Source organism: Podarcis gaigeae, assembly GCF_964106915.1.
Source record: "Podarcis gaigeae genome assembly, chromosome: 17".
NCBI classification, from domain to species: Eukaryota; Metazoa; Chordata; class Lepidosauria; order Squamata; family Lacertidae; genus Podarcis; species Podarcis gaigeae.
In genome coordinates this window covers 32,156,996-32,176,825 of record NC_139694.1, presented here as the reverse complement: position 1 = coordinate 32,176,825, position 19,830 = coordinate 32,156,996, and the positions used below count along the sequence as shown (strand labels likewise).

The window sequence follows — 19,830 nt, the reverse complement described above, 5'->3', positions numbered from 1 at the left end:
GACGGATCTGCGTGGCTAGTTAAATTGACTCCCATTCCATACTGCAGCACTTTCCCGCAGGTTCGTGGCTCTTAAGTAATGTATCTGGGAACACTTCACAAGGAACAGTTAACATCTTACCCCTACTTAAATGTTCTAATTATTAGAGTGGTTAATGATTCCGCAGGTGGCTCACATTCAGAAAAAGTTAAAATATTATTCCGTGCTTCACAGTGTTCTAAAAAGCAGCATTTTAAAAAGGTGCGTTTGTCCCTTGCACTTTGCTTGAAGAGGAGGGGATGGGTCAGGTTATTGGTTGAGCCTGAACTTACCCTGGCAATTGCACAAGCAGAGGACAGAGAACAGAGAACAGTGAATGCGAGTGAAGTGGTTAAAAGAGCCAATGGAACACAATACATTTGCGAGTTTGGAAGATGGAAAGGTTTGTTTAAATGGTCTTCTAACACATTCAGCACTTCTCACAAACTGTGCATGCGCAAGTCTGTTGAGCTCTTCAGTTTTCTTCTAAAAATACCAGCCACCTCAAGGTAATGCAAGAGGCCTTGTGCGAGGTTTATCCTCTACAGTCAAACCTCGGCTACAGAACGCCAAAAAACAAGAAGTAACTGCCCCGGTTTTCTAACGATTTGTGGAAGCCAAACGTCTTCCAAGGCGCATTTTTCATTTTTTCCCCATTGACTTTGCAGCCAGCCATTGATCTTCGGTTTTTGAACTTTTTGGAAGCCAAACGGTCTTCCGGAAGGGATTAAGTTTGAAAACCAAGGTTCCACTGTACAATGATCTGTGTTGATGACATAGCAGGTTGCTCTTTGTCTCACGTTTATTTATTTCATTACATTCACGTTTTGCCTTTCTTCCAAGAAGCCAGGGGTGGTGTTCTGCCCCCTGCCATTTTATGCTTACAATAACCTATGAGGGAGGTTAGACTGGGAGCTAGGAGCTGGCTCAAGAAATGGCCCAGCGAAGATTTGAACCTGGGTCTCCTCAGTTCTCGTCTGATGCTCTAGCCGCTATTATTGGCTGTTTTCATCAATACTTGACTCATCTTTTCAGATTCAGGCTGGATCTAGTCACAGCAAAAAAAAAACTTTTCAGGAAAACACATTGTAAAGTGGAAAATCGCATTGTAAGTGGAAAATCATGTTGGCGGAAGACGGGGCTCCACAGCGCTCTCTGGTGTCACAGTGTTATAACACATATAAAACGCTTTTTCTTTACTAATGTAGCTGAGTCCCCAATGTCTCTCCATGTCTTATTTCCTCATCCTACCACCCCCCCCAGTCACCCAGTTTGGAGCCTCCCTCCATTCCTTCAAGCCCTCTCTTGTCTTACCTGTCTCTCATTCATTCCTTCTCCTTCTTTCTTCTCTGCATTCTGCCCCTCAGTCAGCTTCTGTGACGCTCTGGGGGTTAACTATATTAATTATATACATATGTATATAAGAGGGTGCCCATATTGTTTTGATTTTGAAGATGAGTGGCTTAGGATTGGACAGTCAATGGTGATTTTATTCTTAATAGAAAAATTGTTTCCTCCCCCCACTCACCCCCACCCCAGATTCAGAATACAGTACATTAGGATTCAGGCCAATGAAGCTTTTCTAACAAATTTAGAACACAGAACCATTTCAGTATAAAACACGTCATTCTTTCTTATTTATTTATTTATTTATTTATTTATTTATTTATTTATTGTACTTAAGGCTCATCTGACACCAAATGCCCCAGGGCAGATTACAAGAAGATCCTAATTAAAAATAAGTATAATTGACGTTAAATGAAACCACAAATAATGATGATGATTTGCCTCCAACAGTTCTCCAATGAAGATAGGGGTGTCCTAAGAAAAAGCGGGACATTTTGAAATCAAATAAGTACCGTATTTTTTTGCTCTATAAGACTCACTTTTCCCCTCCTAAAAAGTAAGGGGAAATATGTGTGCGTCCTATGGAGCGAATGCAGGCTGCGCAGCTATCACAGAAGCCAGAACAGCAAGAGGGATTGCTGCTTTCACTGCGCTGCGATCCCTCTTGCTGTTCTGGCTTCTGAGATTCAGAATATTTTTTTTCTTGTTTTCCTCCTCCAAAAACTAGGTGCGTCTTATGATCTGGTGCGGTGGCGCTGTGGGTTAAAGCCTCAGCGCCTAGGACTTGCCAATCGAAAGGTCGGCGGTTCGAATCCCTGCGGCGGGGTGCGCTCCCGCTGTTCGGTCCCAGCGCCTGCCAACCTAGCAGTTCGAAAGCACCTCCGGGTGCAAGTAGATAAATAGGGACCGCTTACCAGCGGGAAGGTAAACGGCGTTTCCGTGCGCGGCTCTGGCTTGCCAGAGCAGCGATGTCACGCTGGCCACGTGACCCGGAAGTGTCTCCGGACAGCGCTGGCCCCTGGCCTCTTGAGTGAGATGGGCGCACAACCCCAGAGTCTGTCAAGACTGGCCCGTACGGGCAGGGGTACCTTTACCTTTACCTTTTATAGAGCGAAAAATACGGTAACTAAAACAGCTTCTGTAAATCCAGGACTATCCCTGGAATATAGGGACACTTGGAGGGTCTGTCAGAGATGTGGAGTGACTTTTATGAAGTGATAATGAAAGTAAACCAGGAAAACTTAGAAACTGAATCTGGGTTCTCACATACAAAACATATGAAAGGATTCTTGCAGTGCAGAGATGATTTAGTGGCAAACCGGTAGTAAAATGTGAAGTGCAAAGTATATTGTCTCATTCTTGTCAGTCAGTAGAACTATTGGTAGCTGAGTCTTTCTATTCAGCTGGTTATTTAGACAAATCTTAGTACGAGGGATTTAGTTAGTAAGAGTTGGTTCCAAACATAAAAACTTGTGGGGGAATCTGTTGTAGCTGCAGAGAAAAAAGTGAGGACTCGATGCAGAATTCAGGGCTAGAGGCTGCCTGTGTCCCAGGTTTTCTTTGGCCCTGAACTGGATTTGTTTCTGTTCAGAAACCCTGGAGTCAGTAGGCCTGGGTGCTGATCAAACTTGGGGAACTGGAAAGGTGGCTTTTCTGAGCAGCACTTTGCCACAGAGAGCTAAACCTGTCAGGCTGGTTGGATTGCATGTCTGCTCTATGGGAAGCCTGCCCAGAGAGGAAGGACCAGGTAAGGCTCAGGTGTATCAGTGCGCTCATTCATCTACATCACTAGCATACTGGGAAGGCTGGCTAGCCTAAAATATAACTGTGAGTAGACAGTAATGGATAAGAAGATTAAATAGTTCAATAATTATTAGTTGTACCCAGGGCCGGATTTAGGTTTGATGAGGCCCTAAGCTACTGAAGGTAATGGGGCCCTTTATATGTCCAGCTGTCCTTCAGTATGCCCATTACCTTTCCAGTGAGAGAAAGTCTGTTAGCTCTCTCTCTTCCAGTTCTTCTTCACCTTGCTGTTCACCCCCCAGTTCTTCTCAACTGTTGTCTTCAGAACTATGCCCCTCTGCAAACCACTGTTCCAAATCTATACTGTCTTTCTGCTCCTGGGCAGCTTCAGGATCCTGGTCGGGGGGGGGGGGAGGCTCCCACCATTCCTCATCAGAGCAGTACTCCTCAGCCTGGTCTCTGACACCAAGTGAAGATGCCCAGGCGCCAAGATGGCGTGTGATGTCTCCACCATCTAGAGCAGGGGTGTCAAATTCAAATTCATCGGGGGCCGCATCAGCAGTTTGGTCACCCTCAAAGGGCCGGTTTGAGTTTGAGTGTCTTCAAAGCCCATGACACCTTTAACAGCTGGATTAAGTAATGCAGAGCTTCTGGCTCATGGAACACTACACCTTGATTTCATTTGAATACATATATGAATATAAAAATTGTTTCCTGTTTGGCTTGGTGTTTAAGTTACACAAGATGTGCACTGTCAGAGCCACCCGAGGTCCCAGCTCACAAGAGACCAAAATCCAGTCCAAGTTATATACAAAAGGTTTTATTGAAGAACATTGTTGTCGTTACATCCAAGCTCCGTGGCTCAGCATCTGTTACCCTTAGATGTTTGAAGTCCCCTCTGAGTCAGTCCCGCCCCTGCACCAGCTTAAGAGGCTTGTACTGCTCCACCTTTTCCTCTCCTTCCTTTTCCGCAGGGTCTTCCTGCCCCCCTGTGCTCCCTCCCTTCGGGACTCCCCCGAGGCTGAGTCTTCTGACGCCTGCTCCCCCCTCCTTCGTGCTTTGGGACCAGGCTCCTCCTCAGGGCTCTCCTCATTTCCGCGCGCCTCCACATTTGAACTTGGCGCGCGTACGTTGCCTCTGACCTTCCTTTCGACCGTTACGCTACTCTCGGTACTACACTCCTCCTCTTCCGGCAGGACGTTCTGCTCCGAACTCCTTCCCCTCTCTGCTCCCTGTTCTGCTCCTTCTGACACACTGGTAACTCCACCCCCTTCACTCCGTTCCGACGGAGAGGCCGGTCCCGATCTCCAACCCCCACTGGGGATTCCCTCTTCGTTCCCCTGCTTCTGACTGCTTCCCTCTCTACTGCCCCTTTGCCTGACCAGGGGGGCTCCCTTTTGGGAATCCTCGGATTCACTTGACGGACTCACTGACAACCTTGGGTCATCGTCGTCCTCTTCCTCGTCACCCTGGGACCCCTCCCCCTCGCTCTCTGTCCCTGAAACCCTGACATGCAGGTTTTAATTTTTCTCATTCCCCAAATTTTAATTGAGCATTTGTTTGGATTTTTTCCCCTTTGCTACCTACCCTAAACCTTTGAGGAGGGCGGGAACTGATGGCTGGACCCTGTAATAACATTGAGGAAAAAATTGCATGAAATAAACCAATTCCTTATCAGCTTTTTTCCCATATATAAATTTTTGCAACACGCACCCTGCGGAAGCCGCGCCTGACGTTATTTACGTATCGAATTTGCTTTTGAATTGCGAATCCCCAGAGGCAGAGGATGCTGTTCATTGGGCAGCGCGGAAACGCGCCTAAAGAAATAAAGAAAGAAAGAAAAGAAAAGCAAAAGCATGCTGCCCCGAGTATTCACAGGGCGCGCTCCTGAAACACAAGCGCGCTCTCAGTCTCCCTCTCTTCAACGCTCGCGAAGCCGGCTCTGCCCTTCTCCGTGTTCCACCTCGTGCAGGCGCGCTGCGCTCCCGCCGGGACTTATTTCACCCCGGCAAGCCCGAAAAGAAGTTGAGAGCAGCGGCGGCAGCCTCCCATATCCAACCCCGCCCTCGCCGTGTCAAATAAGTCTCGGCTAGGTAGCTGGAGGAGGGGGAGGTCTGTGCCTGCGCAGAAGGGACCCGAGGCGCCCTGCTCGCACGCCGCAGCCCAAGCTTCCCTCACAGATATATATAGACCAGGCTACACGGGCCACATGACGAGGTCTCGCGGGCCGGATTCGGCCCGCGGGCCTTGTGTCTGACACCCGTGATCTAGAGGTGCATGCCTGGGGATCCTTGGATCTTGACTGTTTTCACCCATCCTGTAGAACTTATCAGTTTCATTTTATCTGCACAATCAGAATGAATTTCAGGAACGCCAAAATCGTATTGAAAGATAAGACTTGTGCCATCTGCCCTAAAGGGCAACTAGACATTCTGTTTTGGTGGCTGTAAATGTGGTTCATGGGGCCATTTTGCGCTCAGCTTATATATCTGAGTTTCCAACACTGGCCAGTGACTTTCCCTGAGGCAGTGGAGGTGGGGCTTTGCCTAAGGAGAACCAGTATAAAAAAAGGTAAAGGACCCCTGACAGTTAAGTCCAGTCGCAAACAACTCTGGGGTTGTGGCGCTCATCTTGCTTTACAAGCCGAGGGAGCCGGTATTTGTCCGCAGACAGTTTTTCCAGGTCATGTGGCCAGCATGACTAAGCTGCTTCTGGCACAACAGAACACCAAAGCCAGAGCGGCACACGGAAACGCTATTTACCTTCCCGCCAGAGCGGTATCTATTTATCTACTTGCACTTTTGGTGTGCATTTGAACTGCTAGGTTGGCAGGAGCTGGGACCGAGCAATGGGAGCTCTCCCTGTTGCGGGGATTCGAACCGCTGACCTCCTGATCGGCAAGCCCAAGAGGCTCAGTGGTTTAGACCACAGCGCCACCCGCGTCCCGGAGAAGAAGCAGTATAGTGACAGCTAATTTCATAAAGAAATATTCTGTCATACCTGAGCAGGGTTCTCCTCATCTTCCAACTGTCTGAGGTGCCCGTAGTCATGCCAGGGTGGGGCTCCTTCTGGGTGGATGTTCAAACACAGCTGTTTGCTATTTAGGATGTGTCGTGATGTGTCATAGTTTGGAGGGGGGGTTGCACTCGCTTTCACAACAGGGAAGAACGCGGTGACTCCTTCTGTGTGCTTTCTTAGCCTGAGGTGACACACCTGAAGAGGGATTCCGGATGTGGTGAGGGACTGGAGCTTTACTGCTCCGCTCTGTCACAAGGAGGTGGCCGCCTCTGCCTCCTGGATTTCTGCACTGTTTGGTCTGCAAAGAGAAGAGGAAGAGAGGCTGTTTCTTGCACCAGCAGCTGTTGAAATGGGTCTGTTTCTCTGTGTGTGAATATGTGTGCATCAGGGGAAGTAGATTCTGCTTTGGATTTGACAATCTACGTAACTTAAACGGGAAGTCCAAAGGCTGACAAACCAGTGTAAGTAAAGTAATGTATTTGCTAGGGGCAACCCAAGGGCACAATGCAGTGTGCGAGCTTTAGATTTGCACAGTATGCTTCTTGAGCGTAAAGTTGTTGGGTTTTTTAAATAGCTTTTCTTAAGGCTTGGCGTTGAGGGGGGGGGGGACCCAAAGCACATGTTTCTAAATGAGGACAAGGTTTTAAAAGTTCTTGACTACACAGGTAAGTCCTGTTGGATTCAGTGGGGCTTAAAGGTAAAGGGACCCCTGACCATTAGGTCCAGTCGTGACCGACTCTGAGGTTGCGGCGCTCATCTCGCTTTATTGGCCGAGGGAGCCGGTGTACAGCTGTGGCCAGCATGACTAAGCTGCTTCTGCCGAACCAGAGCAGCACACGGAAACGCCGTTTACCTTCCTGCCGGAGCGGTACCTATTTATCTACTTGCACTGTGACGTGCTTTTGAACTGCTAGGTTGGCAGGAGCAGGGACTGAGTAAGGGGAGCTCACCCCATCAGGGGGATTCGAACCGCCGTCCTAGGCTCTGTGGTTTAACCCACAGCGCCACCCGCATCCCTCAGTGGGGCTTACTCCCAGGTAAATGGGGTTAGGTTTGGAGCCCTCTTTGCAGGTGTGAACAGAATTGTAGCCATCAATAGGTTGGATGTGGTTTTTTTGTGCTAAGGTGGGGTGTGGAATGTCAGCCCCCCCCCCGGGCCTCCCTCAGCACTCTTCACAGGCCACAACCCTCACTGCTCCTCCTTGAGTGTTTCTGCCTGTCTGGAATATGCCCTTGAACTTGGATATTGGCTCTTGATTGCCCGGATGAAGGATGGAGGCTGGTGTCTGTAGAAACGAGGCCAGGCCACCGTGCAAATGTCAAATTTGCATGCATTGTTCTGCCCACTTTCAAATCTGACCCTGCAGAGAGAGCTTATATTAGAAAAGGTGGAGATCAGTGATTTTTTCTGGGGGTTCTCAAGCATACGCAGTACTGGCACTTTCTCCCCCCCCCCCCAAAAATGTTAAAAGTGTGTCACTTATTGTAAAAACTTCATGTTGAATACCGGCACCTGTTTCCCTAAAATAACAGATAGCACTGGTGGAGATCAATTCTAGAGAGCATGCTAGGCACAAAACTGTAGAAACCAAATAGGGCGGCACTATTTAGTGCTTTGGTAGGGACGCGGGTGGCGCTGTGGTCTAAACCATTGAGTCTAGGGCTTGCTGATCAGAAGGCTGGGGGTTCGAATCCCCACGACGGGGTGAGCTCCTGTTGCTCAGTCCCTGCACCTGCCAACCTAGCAGTTCAAAAACATGTCAAAGTGCAAGTAGATAAATAAGTACCGCTCTGGTGGGAAGGTAAACGGCATTTCTGTGCGCTGTTCTGGTTCGCCAGAAGCAGCTTAGTCATGCTGGCCACATGACCTGGAAGCTGTCTGCGGACAAACGCCGGCTCCCTCGGTCTGTACAGCGAGATGAGCACCGCAACCCCAGAGTCGTTTGCGACTGGACCTAACGGTTAGGGGTCCCTTTACCTGTTTAGTGCTTTGAGGCAGAGGTGATGCCTTGGGCCCAACGTTTTGGGGGCTCAGCGCCGTGCCACACCTTTGACCTTGCACACCTGTGACGTTGTATATTTTGGTTCTCCTGTCATTTCGGAAGGTATGGGTAGTTTCCATTTTAAATATGAACCGAACTGAATTTGTCCCCGTTCCTGGTAGAACACCTGACTTGACACGTAAGTAAGCCTGCAGATATCGGAGCCAGCCACAGGATGTGATCTAAAGAGTCACACAGATTGCCCCCAGCACTTTTCTCTGACGGATGGCCCTGGTTTTTGTCCCTGGTTGCCTATGATCTTCCAGAGCAGGGATCAGCAAACTTTTTCAGCAGGGGGCCGGTTCACTGTCCCTCAGAACTTGTGGGAGGTTGGACTATATTTTGAAAAAAAAAAATGAACGAATTCCTATGCACACTGCACATATTTTATTTGTAGTGCACAAAAAACAAGAAAAACAATACAATATATGGGGTGCAAATGTGAGAGCACGGCGGGATATACGCGGCCAAGATGGCAACTGCTCCCAGAGGGATTGACCAAGCAGGCGGCAGGGTCCACGGGCCGTATTTACGAGCCTGGTGGCCTGCATCTGGCCCCTGGGCCTTAGTTTGCTGACCCATGTTCCAGAGCGTTCAGTCTTCGGGGTTATAACGCAACCTGACACACATAATATTATAGCCGCAGGGACAATGGGAGTCACTAGGTGTGGGCATGTTCCTTTGCAAGAATCGATGGCAGATTGCCCAGAGCTTGTTATGCAGGTGTTGCTCTTTTATTGCCACCAATGGCATGATGCGCTCTCTATCTCCTACCACAATCCCTATGTCTACTGCCAACAACTATGGATTGAACCGTGTGAAGGGCAGGGAGCCAAGTGATGCTGTTTTGGGACACTTCCTTTTAATCAAAGCTTCAGAACAGAGTCTGTGAGTTCTGCTGTCTTTAAGATTTGAGAGGAGGGGGGTCAGGCAAGGCCCCCTCGGTGGGCCCCCTCCTACAAGAGGCATGCATGGTGTTATGTACTGAGTTGAATAGGATCCAAACTGCAACAGTCTGATTGGTCCTAGAACAATAGGATTCAGAATGCAGCAGTCTGATTGGTCCTAGAACAATGCAGCAGTATGATTGGTTGGCAGGAACTACCCAATCATGCTCCAGATAGAAGTGAATCCACAACCTGATTGGCTTACTGTAGAATTCTGGAATTAGCCAATCATGTGCAGCCCATTGTGTAAATAATGTAGATAAAGCAGATACTTTGAGGGGACTTTCTTTCATTCCTCCTCACCACTATGAGCTGAATAAAGAGCATGAAATCACTTTGCGACTCTGAGTATATTTCACATACCATGGCCGTAGCCAGGATTTATGTTGGGGGAGCAGGACACCCACCTGCTGTCATCCCCTGCCTGGCTCTGTCTAGCAGATTCAGAATGAAATGTCTCAACAACAGTTGTGGGGTATAAATACAGTTGTGGGGTATAAATGGGTGGGGTATAAATACATTCGTACCTCGGAAGTCGAACGGAATCCGTTCCGGAAGTCCGTTCGACTTCCAAAACGTTCAGAAACCAAGGTGCGGCTTCCAATTGGCTGCAGGAAGCTCCTGCAGCCAATCAGAAGCTGCGGAAGCTGCATCAGACCTTCGGGTTCCAAAGAACATTCCCAAAAACCGGAACACTCACTTTTGGGTTTGCAGCCAAAACATTCAAGTGGCAAGGCATTTGTCAACCAAGGTACAACTGAAGAATAATAAGAAGAAGAAGAAGAAGAAGTTGTTAACTTTCTTTTGACCCCAAGTGCTCAGGAAAAAAATCTGTCAGACACTTCAGTCAATTGAAAACTACTAAGTTTTTTTAAAAAAAATTATTATCAGGGAGTAACTTTTATGCGGTTGATGAGTATATTTTGCAAAATTACAAGGAACATGTACCTTTTTAAATCCTACTTTAAAAAAATCAAAACTAAAACAAGATTTATTGGATTGGCTGAAAACCTTTCACAACATTATCCAAGTGACCTCAGCAAGCATTTCAATTTCAGATATTCTGATTATTTATACTTTGAGTTAAGTATTTTTTTATTATTATTTACTTGATGGGGTGGGCAGCTGCCCCCTGGGCACACAGCCTCCCTGCTATGCCCATGATCCATACTGTAGGGTTGCCATATTTCAGAAAGTGAAATTCCGGACACATAAGTCGAGTTGAGTTTTTTTGGCAAAATCGGGGTTTGAGATGTTTTTTAAGAAAACCAGCAAAAAAAACAAAAACAACCCACTTCTGGCATGGGTTGCCATATGCCTGGGTTTTCCTGGACATTTAAAGCAGTTCCCGAAAATTCTGCCCGGACACAATTTTTGATGGCTAAATACCAATGATTTCCAGAAAATTCTGGACGTATAGCAGCCCTAGAATACTGAGGCTTCCCTCTCTGCATTAATCCTGATCTTCTTGAGTACCTCATGTAAAGTGCCACTCCTGGAGCAGTGAGCAGTTTGGTTAAACTCGAGGGCCAAACAGAAGCCTTGACTCTCTGGAGCTGGTTTTCTCTGTGAGCTCTGGAAAGAGCGGTGGGAATTTGACCCTTGGAGTTTGAACTGCCTTCTTCTCGTCTCACAGATGGCCTCTGCAAATGACACCCGGCAGGCGCCCAAAGATGCCGCCGACCAGAATTTTGACTACATGTTCAAGCTGCTGATCATCGGCAACAGCAGTGTAGGCAAGACGTCGTTCCTCTTCCGATACGCTGACGACTCCTTCACTTCTGCCTTTGTCAGTACTGTGGGCATCGACTTCAAGGTCAAGACTGTCTACAGGAATGAAAAGAGAGTCAAGCTGCAGATCTGGGTAAGAAACCATTCTTGGCGAGGGGTGCACAGAAACTTGGCCAGTTGTATGTATCCTATGCAGTTAATGGGACACGAGTGGTGCTGTGGGTTAAACCACAGAGCCTAGGACTTGCCGATCAGAAGGTCGGCGGTTCAAATCCCCACAACGGGGTGAGCTCCTATTGCTCGGTCCCTGTTCCTGCCCACCTAGCAGTTTGAAAGCATGTCAAAGTGCAAGTAGATAAATAGGTACCGCTCCGGCAGGAAGGTAAACGGCATTTCCGTGCACTGCTCTGGTTCACCAGAAGCAGCTTAGTCATGCTGGCCACACGACCCGGAAGCTGTATGCCGGCTCCCTCGGCCAATAAAGCGAGTTGAGTGCTGTAACCCCAGAGTCGGTCACGGCTGGACCTAATGGTCAGGGATCCCTTTACCTTTTTTATGCAGTAAATATATCAAATTAAATTTCTATTCCAATCCCAGGCAATCCAAGCCCTGCAGGTGTCCCTTCTTTTGCTAGGCTGGAGGAGTGTTTTTGATTTTTAGTGTCTTGATTTTTAGTGTCTTGATTCAGCCAGGTGTGTAGCTCTCTGCTTCCTTTGAACCCTTGAATCCAAGCACTGAGGTGGCTAGCTTTTTGGTCCATTCCTCTGGAGATGTTTTTGCTTCGCTATGCCAGCAGCTTTGGCTTTGACTATTCCTGGGCTCAGAGTGCAGCTTGTCAGCTCCATGTTTCCTTGCTTCATCCTCAAGTTTCTCTCCAGCCAGAGTGCTGGAAGCAAGTGCACATGGGGAAAGGCACTGGCTTGTGTGCCAGCACGGCTGCTTCACTCATCTGGGTGTGTCACTGAAAGGTGACATGTATGATGGGCTAACACAGTACAACTCTTGGAGGTGTCTGATGATGTAGGCTGCATGGGCTCTCATGTGCCACTGAGCTATAGAGAAAAGCCAAAGTTCATCAACGTCCTAGGCCATATCAGCACTCTAGATTTAAACCTGGTCTCACAATAACAAAATAACAAAAATGGAAAGTTCAATTGGCCGCCATTCTCTACAGGCACAGTACGATTCCATTCGCCTCCCTGGCAACTATATAGTGAAACTATATAGACTCACACTGTGCTTGTAGAGAATGGCGGCCAATTGAACTTTCCGTTTTTACCCAAGGTTCAGGCTATGTTTTGTGTGCCTCCATTAAAAAGGTAAAAGGTAAAGGACCCCTGTATGGTGAAGTCCAGTCAAAGGCGACTATGGCATTGCGGCGCTCATCTCGCTTTCAGGCCGAGGGAGCCGGTGTTTGTCCATGGACAGCTTTCCGGGTCATGTGGCCAGCGCTTCTGGCGCAACAGAATACCGTGATGGAAGCCAGAGCTCTTGGAAACGCCGTTTATCTTCCCACTGCAATGGTACCTATTTATCTACTTGCACTGGTGTGCTTTCGAACTGCTAGGTTGGCAGGAGCTGGGACAGAGCAATGGGAGCTCACTCCGTCGCAGGGATTTGAACCGCTGACCTTCTGATCGGCAAGCCCAAGAGACTCAATGGTTTTGATCACAGCACCACCCACATCCAGCCAGGTGTCCCCAGTCCAGGTTTGGAGCAGAGTCCTAGCTAGTGCCACCTCTGGGAGAGAGAGAGATGACATAACAGGAAGACATAACCCTGCAATAAGTAAATAAAATAAATAAATGGAACATGTCTGTTTAGCTAGAAAGGTTGTGTGCTTGTGGAAGTCTCCAGTGACAACCATTGCCGGTACTGAATACAATGTCCTACCTTCTGGTGGAGCAGGAAATTGCTGGCAGCATCCAAAGGCCTACACTGGCTTCCTCTTTATTTGGACTTTGAGCATCCACCAACCCTGAAAAGTCAGAGTAGGTTACAGCATTTTTTGAAAGCAACTCATCAAAGTGCTCCCCTATTGATAAAACCAAATTCAGGAGAAGGAGTGTCTCAGACCTCAAAAAGCTGAACCACATATAAAACTGTGATATTTCTGTTGGAAGATGCTCAGACTTTCGGGTTTGTGGGGGAAGAGAACTCCAGACCTGAGGAGGGTCTTTCAACGTATCTTCTGCTTGTCTTGACATGACACCATTCTCCATGGTCCATAGCGACCATGATGAGAGGGAAGCAACTGCAGCATGTCCACAACTGAGCAAACCTTCTGGTCCAAGTGTCCTGGGCCCAGCTGAACCACCGCCGACTCTCGACTCAAGTGACTTGGCCTGCACCTTGTCTTGTTTCTGTTGTTTGTTGACATCCGTCTGCCTTCAGAGACAATGGTGTGCGCCTCCGGGGGTGAAGTCAAACCGCTGCGTTAGGAGCACGGAAGTGACCTCTTCGGGGTGCAAGGCTGGGCAGTGTGTATGGAGGTCCTGGGCTGCCTGCTATCAGCCTCACTGATACGTTTGGCACCAGCTTGGCTGCAGGAGTTTCTGGAAGAAGGCGTACAAGGCGCCATCCCAACCATCTTACGGACTCTGGATTCGTGTAGGGTTCGCTCCTTAGCCTTTTCTTCTCCTGAAGATGTCCCACAAGGCAGCAGATGTTTAAGATCAGAGTTTTTCTTCTCCTAGATGGGCTACCTTCCCAGGTTGATGGGCCCTATCTGCTTCTCACTTCCCTCTACAGCACATGCTGTACAGAGCCAGTGTGGTGTAGTGGTTAAGAGCGGTGGACTCGTAATCTGGTGAACCGGGTTCGCGTCTCCGCTCCTCCACATGCAGCTGCTGGGTGACCTTGGGCTAGTCACACTTCTCTGAGGTCTCTCAGCCTCATTCACCCCACAGAGTGTTTGTTGTGGGGGAGGAAGGGAAAAGAGAATGTTAGCCGCTTTAAGATTCCTTAGGGTAGTGATAAAGCGGGATATCAAACCCAAACTCTTCTTCTTCTTCATGCAGAAACCGCTATTGGTCTTGTCTCCTGAATTTGCCAGAGGCTGTCTTTGCAAGCAGGGGAAGTCCCTAATTCACAGAGGGTTTGAGGGCCATTGGCTACCTTCACCTGCTTTAGCCAGCCAGTCAAAGCCAGTCCCAGGGTGTGGCCGCTGTCACATGCTGACAGCTTCTAGGAGCCGCAGGTGAGAGCTGAGTGCAGGGCGGGAACCAAAGGTGGACAGACTACCCTAGAAGGAGCACGGTGTGTCCCCACCCCACCCCTCCCCTAACACCCCCCCACCCTTTGCCTGGGCCCACTGTAAAGTGGTGCCAGAAAACATACTGTTCTGGTGTGCTGTTTTTGGAGCTCAAGCTTTCTTGGAGCATTGTTCCAGAGTGTTGGCTGACATGGGAAAACAAGCCACTTGGCAGCTGTGCGATAATCCTGTGCAAATACTAGATACAATGGGTCTTTTGCAGGTGGCGGCAGCAGCTGACACTGGTCGCCAAACGGGTCAGGGCTTGGTGGAGGGGGCTGCCTGGAGAGTCTTCCTCCCTAATGGGCCTCTTATGGTCTCCAAGGTAGTGACATCCAGCTGTGTAGGGACCAGCCGTTCACACAGGATTGACAAAGAAAGGCATCATATGAGGAAAGAAAAACTCACTCAGGAAGCTGTCCTTCAGTTGGCACAGAATGACTCAGGCCAGATTTACTCGTGAAATACGGTGCAGACACTGACTCCAGAAAGGTGTTGGTGCTGACCTTTAAAGCCCTAAACGGCCTCAGCCCAGTATACCTGAAGGAGTGTCTCCACACCCATCGTCCAGCCCAGACACTGAGGTCCAGCTCCGAGGGCCTTCTGGCAGTTCCCTCACTGCAAGAAGTGAGGTTACAGGGAACCAGGCAGAGGGCCTTCTCGGTAGTGGCGCCCGCCCTGTGGAATGCCCTCCCATCAGATTTCAGGGAAATAAACAACTGCCTGACTTTTAGAAGACATCTGAAGTTTTTAATGTTTGATGTTTTATCGTGTTTTTAATATTCTTTTGGGAGCCGCCCAGAGTGGCTGGGGAAACCCAGCCAGATGGGTGGGGAATAAATCATAAATAATAATAATAATAATAATAATTATTATTATTATTATTATTATTATTATTATTATTATTATTATTGCTGCTAATAATGGCACCTGCCTGCTGTGTAGGTGGCCTTAGCATGTCATCTCTATCTTAGACCGGAAGAAAGAAGCCCACTTTAGAGAGGGACCTCAGGTGGTCCAGTTCATGGGATGTACAGTCACTGGTTGTTAGAAAACATTCTCCGCAATGTCTCTTCAAATGGGTGAAAGCATTCCTCTGTGGCAAAAGAGTGAGTCTGTGTGGATGAGCTTTCTCAGTCCTCCTCGCTTCTTTTGGCCCCGGAGGGGGGGCTTCACAGAGATTGTTCTGGGATTGGGGAGATGGCTGGTTGTTGGGTAGGATTACTCTTTCACCATCTACAAATATAAAGAAAAAAGAAAACATAGAACCACAAAAGGTCCCCAAAGGATACCCCACAAAACCACAGGACAGAATGGCTTTTTAGAAGACTGTTTTGTGGACTGTGGCATGATAACTGGTCAGCAGTGGGGAGAAATCTCCAATCCTGAGAATCTCTTTGATCAAGACTTGGCTGTTTGGCACCCAGCTGTCCTTCCAGCTAAGTCTGCTGCCCTCCCCAGAGCGTCTCCCTGACTCTTGGTCCTTGGGTGGTGCCTCGTAAGACCTCGCTTTCCTTTTAAATGCTCCATTAAGCTTTGCACCTCTTTAAATTTTAATAGCAGTCAAATGGCACTCCTTACGCACATCAGAGCCATCATGGAAACTCTCCCTTGAGCCTGCTGTCAGCATGAAAGGAAACCTATGTCATAGCCCTGAAAAGTAAGCTCTGGTTTCCACAGTAACGGCAAGTCTCCGGGCTGCAGGGGAGCAGGTGTCCAGGAAGAACCAGGGACGACTCTTGTCTCCAAGGCTAAGCAGCTGGGGATGAGCTATCATTCCACAGCCTTCCTGCATCTGTGCTTTATGTGTGACCTTAGCGCTTGCTCCATATCTCACTTGGTCATCATTGTGTATTCCTCTAGTGCTCTATTATATGTATTTATGAGTCATGTTTTCCACTCAAGAGAGGGCTCGCAGTGATGCACAAATAAACATGGTGGCCTTAAAATTAAAATATAGATTCCCACCCCAAATGAGAAGCCTGACGTCTTGAAAAGCCAAGTGTATAAAGCTGGGTGCATATGGCATCATCTTTCAGCCACAAACCAGTCTGGAAGATGTATGGCTGGTCAGGCAATAACTGATTCTGGTTGCGTGGGTGGAAGGGAAGGGTGCCGTGTTTGGGGAACGCCTGAGAAATTTTCTTGCCACTTTGAGAAACAGGTTGCAAGACAAGATGGAAGCCGCCTAGAGTGGCTTTGGAAACCCAGGCAGATGGGCAGGGTACAAATTATTATTATTATTATTATTATTATTATTATTATTATTATTATTATTATTATTACTATTATTATTTATTGAGTTTTGATCTGATTCAGTAGAGCTCTTAGGATTCCTTACAGTGGGTGAAGTGAGATGGATCCTTCCTGGGAATTTTGGCTGAAAGGACTGTATTCTTACTGGCTAACCACCTTCTCTTTCTCTTTTTTAAATATCCTTTTATTAATTTTTCTGTTTTACAATTTAGAATACTCATTTAAACATCCTTAAAATATCAGTGACTTTCCTTCTTCTCTTTCCATGGTTCATTTTGCATATCATAAATCCCTGCGTATTTTACATAAACTAAACCATTCACTATTCCATTATTACATCCATCAAAACTTATTTGCACTGTCAAATTTATCTTAATGCTGCCAGCGTTTTCAAGTGTACACAGTATTCCCCCATACATTCAATAGTTTCCCAATCTTCTCTAAACGTATGTTCTTCTTCTTCTCTTATTCTATTAAGTCTGCAAGCTGTACATATTCTGTCAACTTAAGTTGCCACTTTCCTTTGGTTGGGACCTCACTCGTTTTCCATTTTGGGGCTAACAAAACATGGGCCGCAGTAGTGGCATGTACATAAATAACCTTCTTCTCTTTCTCTAAGGACACAGCCGGCCAAGAGCGATATCGGACGATAACAACAGCCTATTACAGGGGAGCCATGGGCTTCTTACTCATGTATGATATTTCCAACCAGGAGTCTTTCAGTGCTGTACAAGACTGGTAAGGAACGCTGCACAGAATCCTAGGATGAGACTGGGATCCATGTCTTCCTATTTCACAGGATATGGATTTCCAACCTTACCTGTGTGCCTTTAAAGCAGGAAAGGGGGTGTGCTCAGGTAGAGGTGTAGCAGGGTATGCCTGGGGTCCTTTCTCTCAGGACAGCCATTGGACTCTCTGCTTTGGTATCGAGAGAACGTAATTCAAATGCAACGCAACCCACTTGGTCTTCTGCTTGTCTACACCCAGTTCCCAGGAAATGTATGGAACAGGCCTTTATGGAAGTGCTCAGTGCCAAAGTTCCTTCTCCAGTGGGCCAAAGGCACCATAGCTCAGTGGTGGGACACACGCTTTGCACCCAGAGGTCTCCAGTTCAGGATATTGGATTAGAGAGCTGGGGAATAACTTTCCCTGTTTGAGGCTCCAAAGAGACACTGACCACCTGAGTAGACACCACTGAACTAGGTGGGCCAATGGTGTGACTTGGTTATAAGGCAGCTTCTTATGTAGGAAATATGCGCTATACAATTGTCCCCTTGCTGTCGGATAAAGTTATGGGATGTATGGCAAAGGCCTTGAAACCTGTAAAGACCTGGCATGCATGAAGAGCCAGTGTGGTGTAGTGGTTCAGAGTGGTGGACTCGTAATCTGGTGAACTGGGTTCGCTTCCCTGCTCCTCCACATGCAGCTACTGGGTGATCTTGGGCTAGTCACACTTCTCTGAAGTCTCTCAGCCCCACTCACCTCACAGAGTGTTTGTTGTGGGGGAGGAAGGAAGGGAAAGGAGAATGTTAGCCGCTTTGAGACTCCTTCGGGTAGTGATAAAGCGGGATATCAAATCCAAACTCTTTCTTTCTTTCTTTCTTTCTTTCTTTCTTTCTTTCTTTCTTTCTTTCTTTCTTTCTTTCTTTCTTGTGCCTATGTAGCAAAGCATTGGGTTACCCTGTTCCAAGGTTCCAGCCCCCAGGTTCCTCGAACCTATTTTTCGCTTCATAGCACCGACCCATAGGGCGCACCTGGTTTTTAGGGGGGGAAATAAAGGGGGGAAATTATTTTACCCATCCCGCTGGCTGTCTTGGCTTCCTCTTTAGCCGCGCGCAACCTCTCCAGCCGGGAGAGGCTGCGCGCGGCTTTGGCAGAAGCCAAGACACCGAGCAGGATAGATCCCGCTCACTGTCTTGGCTTCGTTTTTAGCCGTGGGGCTGGGGCGGGGGAAGCCCGAGCTTCCCCCGACCGCAGCCCCCAGAACAGGCAGCTATCCTCAAGCCTTCCGAGCACAGCGGGATCTCCCGCCACACTCTGAAGGCTTGCGGATAGCTGCCCGAAGCCTGGAGAGTGAGAGGGGTTGGTGCGCACTGACCCCTCTCACTCTCCAGGCTTCAGCAAAAGCCTGCATTCGCTCCATAGGACGCACACACAAAGTACGTTCTATAGAGTGAAAAATACGGTATTCTCTTTTTGCAGATGGGCTTTTAAGGGAAATGAGTTGCAGGCAGCACTTTTTAGAGCCTGCTGGGGCAGGTCTGCATGGGGATTTTGCCGCGGCTCAAACTGCATGAAATCCTCACAGCACCAGAGCCATCTCCTCCGCTGATCCCGGCTAGTCCTCCAAGCAGACGAAGAGACTTGTTGGGTTGGACGGCGGGTTAAAAGTTGCAGCATCCCGCAATCAGTCACTTCTGGCTTGATAACTAAAGCCCTAAAAGCTCTTGCACAGACACACCCAGGAGGATTTGCAAGCCTGCTCAGGTTTTGTTGTGTTGACAGAGATCTTTCAGGCATCAGCTGCTCAGCTGCAAGCCCATCTTGGTTTCACGTCTGAGGTCTGCCTTGAGAAACATCTGGAGTTTATCTACCTTAGTAATTATTGTATACCTCAAAGCATTCAAGAGTGGTGTCTGTACATATGACGCCCAGAACCGATGAAGAGGACTCTAGTCCCTGAAAGCTCAAAACCACAATAAGCCTGTTAGCCCTTACGGTTGTGGTCTCTTCCAACTCTATGATTCTATGATTCTATGGTTCCACAAGGCTCTTGGCTGTGTTTGTTGCACCAGACCAGGATAGCTAAACACCCCTGTTAAATTTCCCAACAGAGAAACCACATGCGCTCTTGCCTGTTTATCCCCCTTCGTTCTTAAACAAATAGTGTGTGGCAAATGATGTGTCTGTCTACATTCCACATGCTGAAGAGTTCATTTAGCCTTGTTTGGTTGTTGCATTTGACAATGCAATATGCTACCTGGAAGCGTCTTTTGCATTACTTTCTTTTTTATGCTTTATTAACCGTAATTGCATCCGTACATCAAAGACATTTTATAATCTGTAAATCAAACTTATCAAAATAAAAATCCCAACAAATATACAGTGGTACCTCGGGTTACATACTCTTCAGGTTACATACGCTTCAGGTTACAGACTCCGCTAACTCAGAAATAGTACCTCGGAATAAGAACTTTGCTTCAGGATGAGAACAGAAATCGTGCTCCGGCGGCGTGGCGGCAGCAGGAGGCCCCATTAGCTAAAGTGGTACTTCAGATTAAGAACAGTTTCAGGTTAAGAACGGACCTCTGGAACGAATTAAGTACTTAACCCGAGGTACCACTGTATATGTAAGTCTTCCTAGTATAAATTTAGTACATAAATTTGACTTCCCGTCCTTCTCAACATCTTTTCACTCTAATAAACCTATTACCTAAACTTATCAACATATTCATAATAAAATAATAATATACAT

At 47.7% G+C, this 19,830-nt stretch overlaps 1 protein-coding gene across 1 annotated transcript in view; it reads left to right on the top strand.

Moving 5' to 3' along the window:
- The window catches only part of RAB3D (RAB3D, member RAS oncogene family), a 33,417-nt gene that overhangs the window by 11,772 nt on the left and 1,815 nt on the right, over nucleotides 1-19,830 (top strand). The window contains exons 2-4 of the mRNA XM_083720083.1: nucleotides 10,752-10,979; nucleotides 16,975-17,093; nucleotides 17,646-17,712. Of these exons, the coding sequence (XP_083576209.1) occupies nucleotides 10,752-10,979; nucleotides 16,975-17,093; nucleotides 17,646-17,712 (414 nt within the window). The remainder of the gene's footprint in view (nucleotides 1-10,751; nucleotides 10,980-16,974; nucleotides 17,094-17,645; nucleotides 17,713-19,830) is intronic.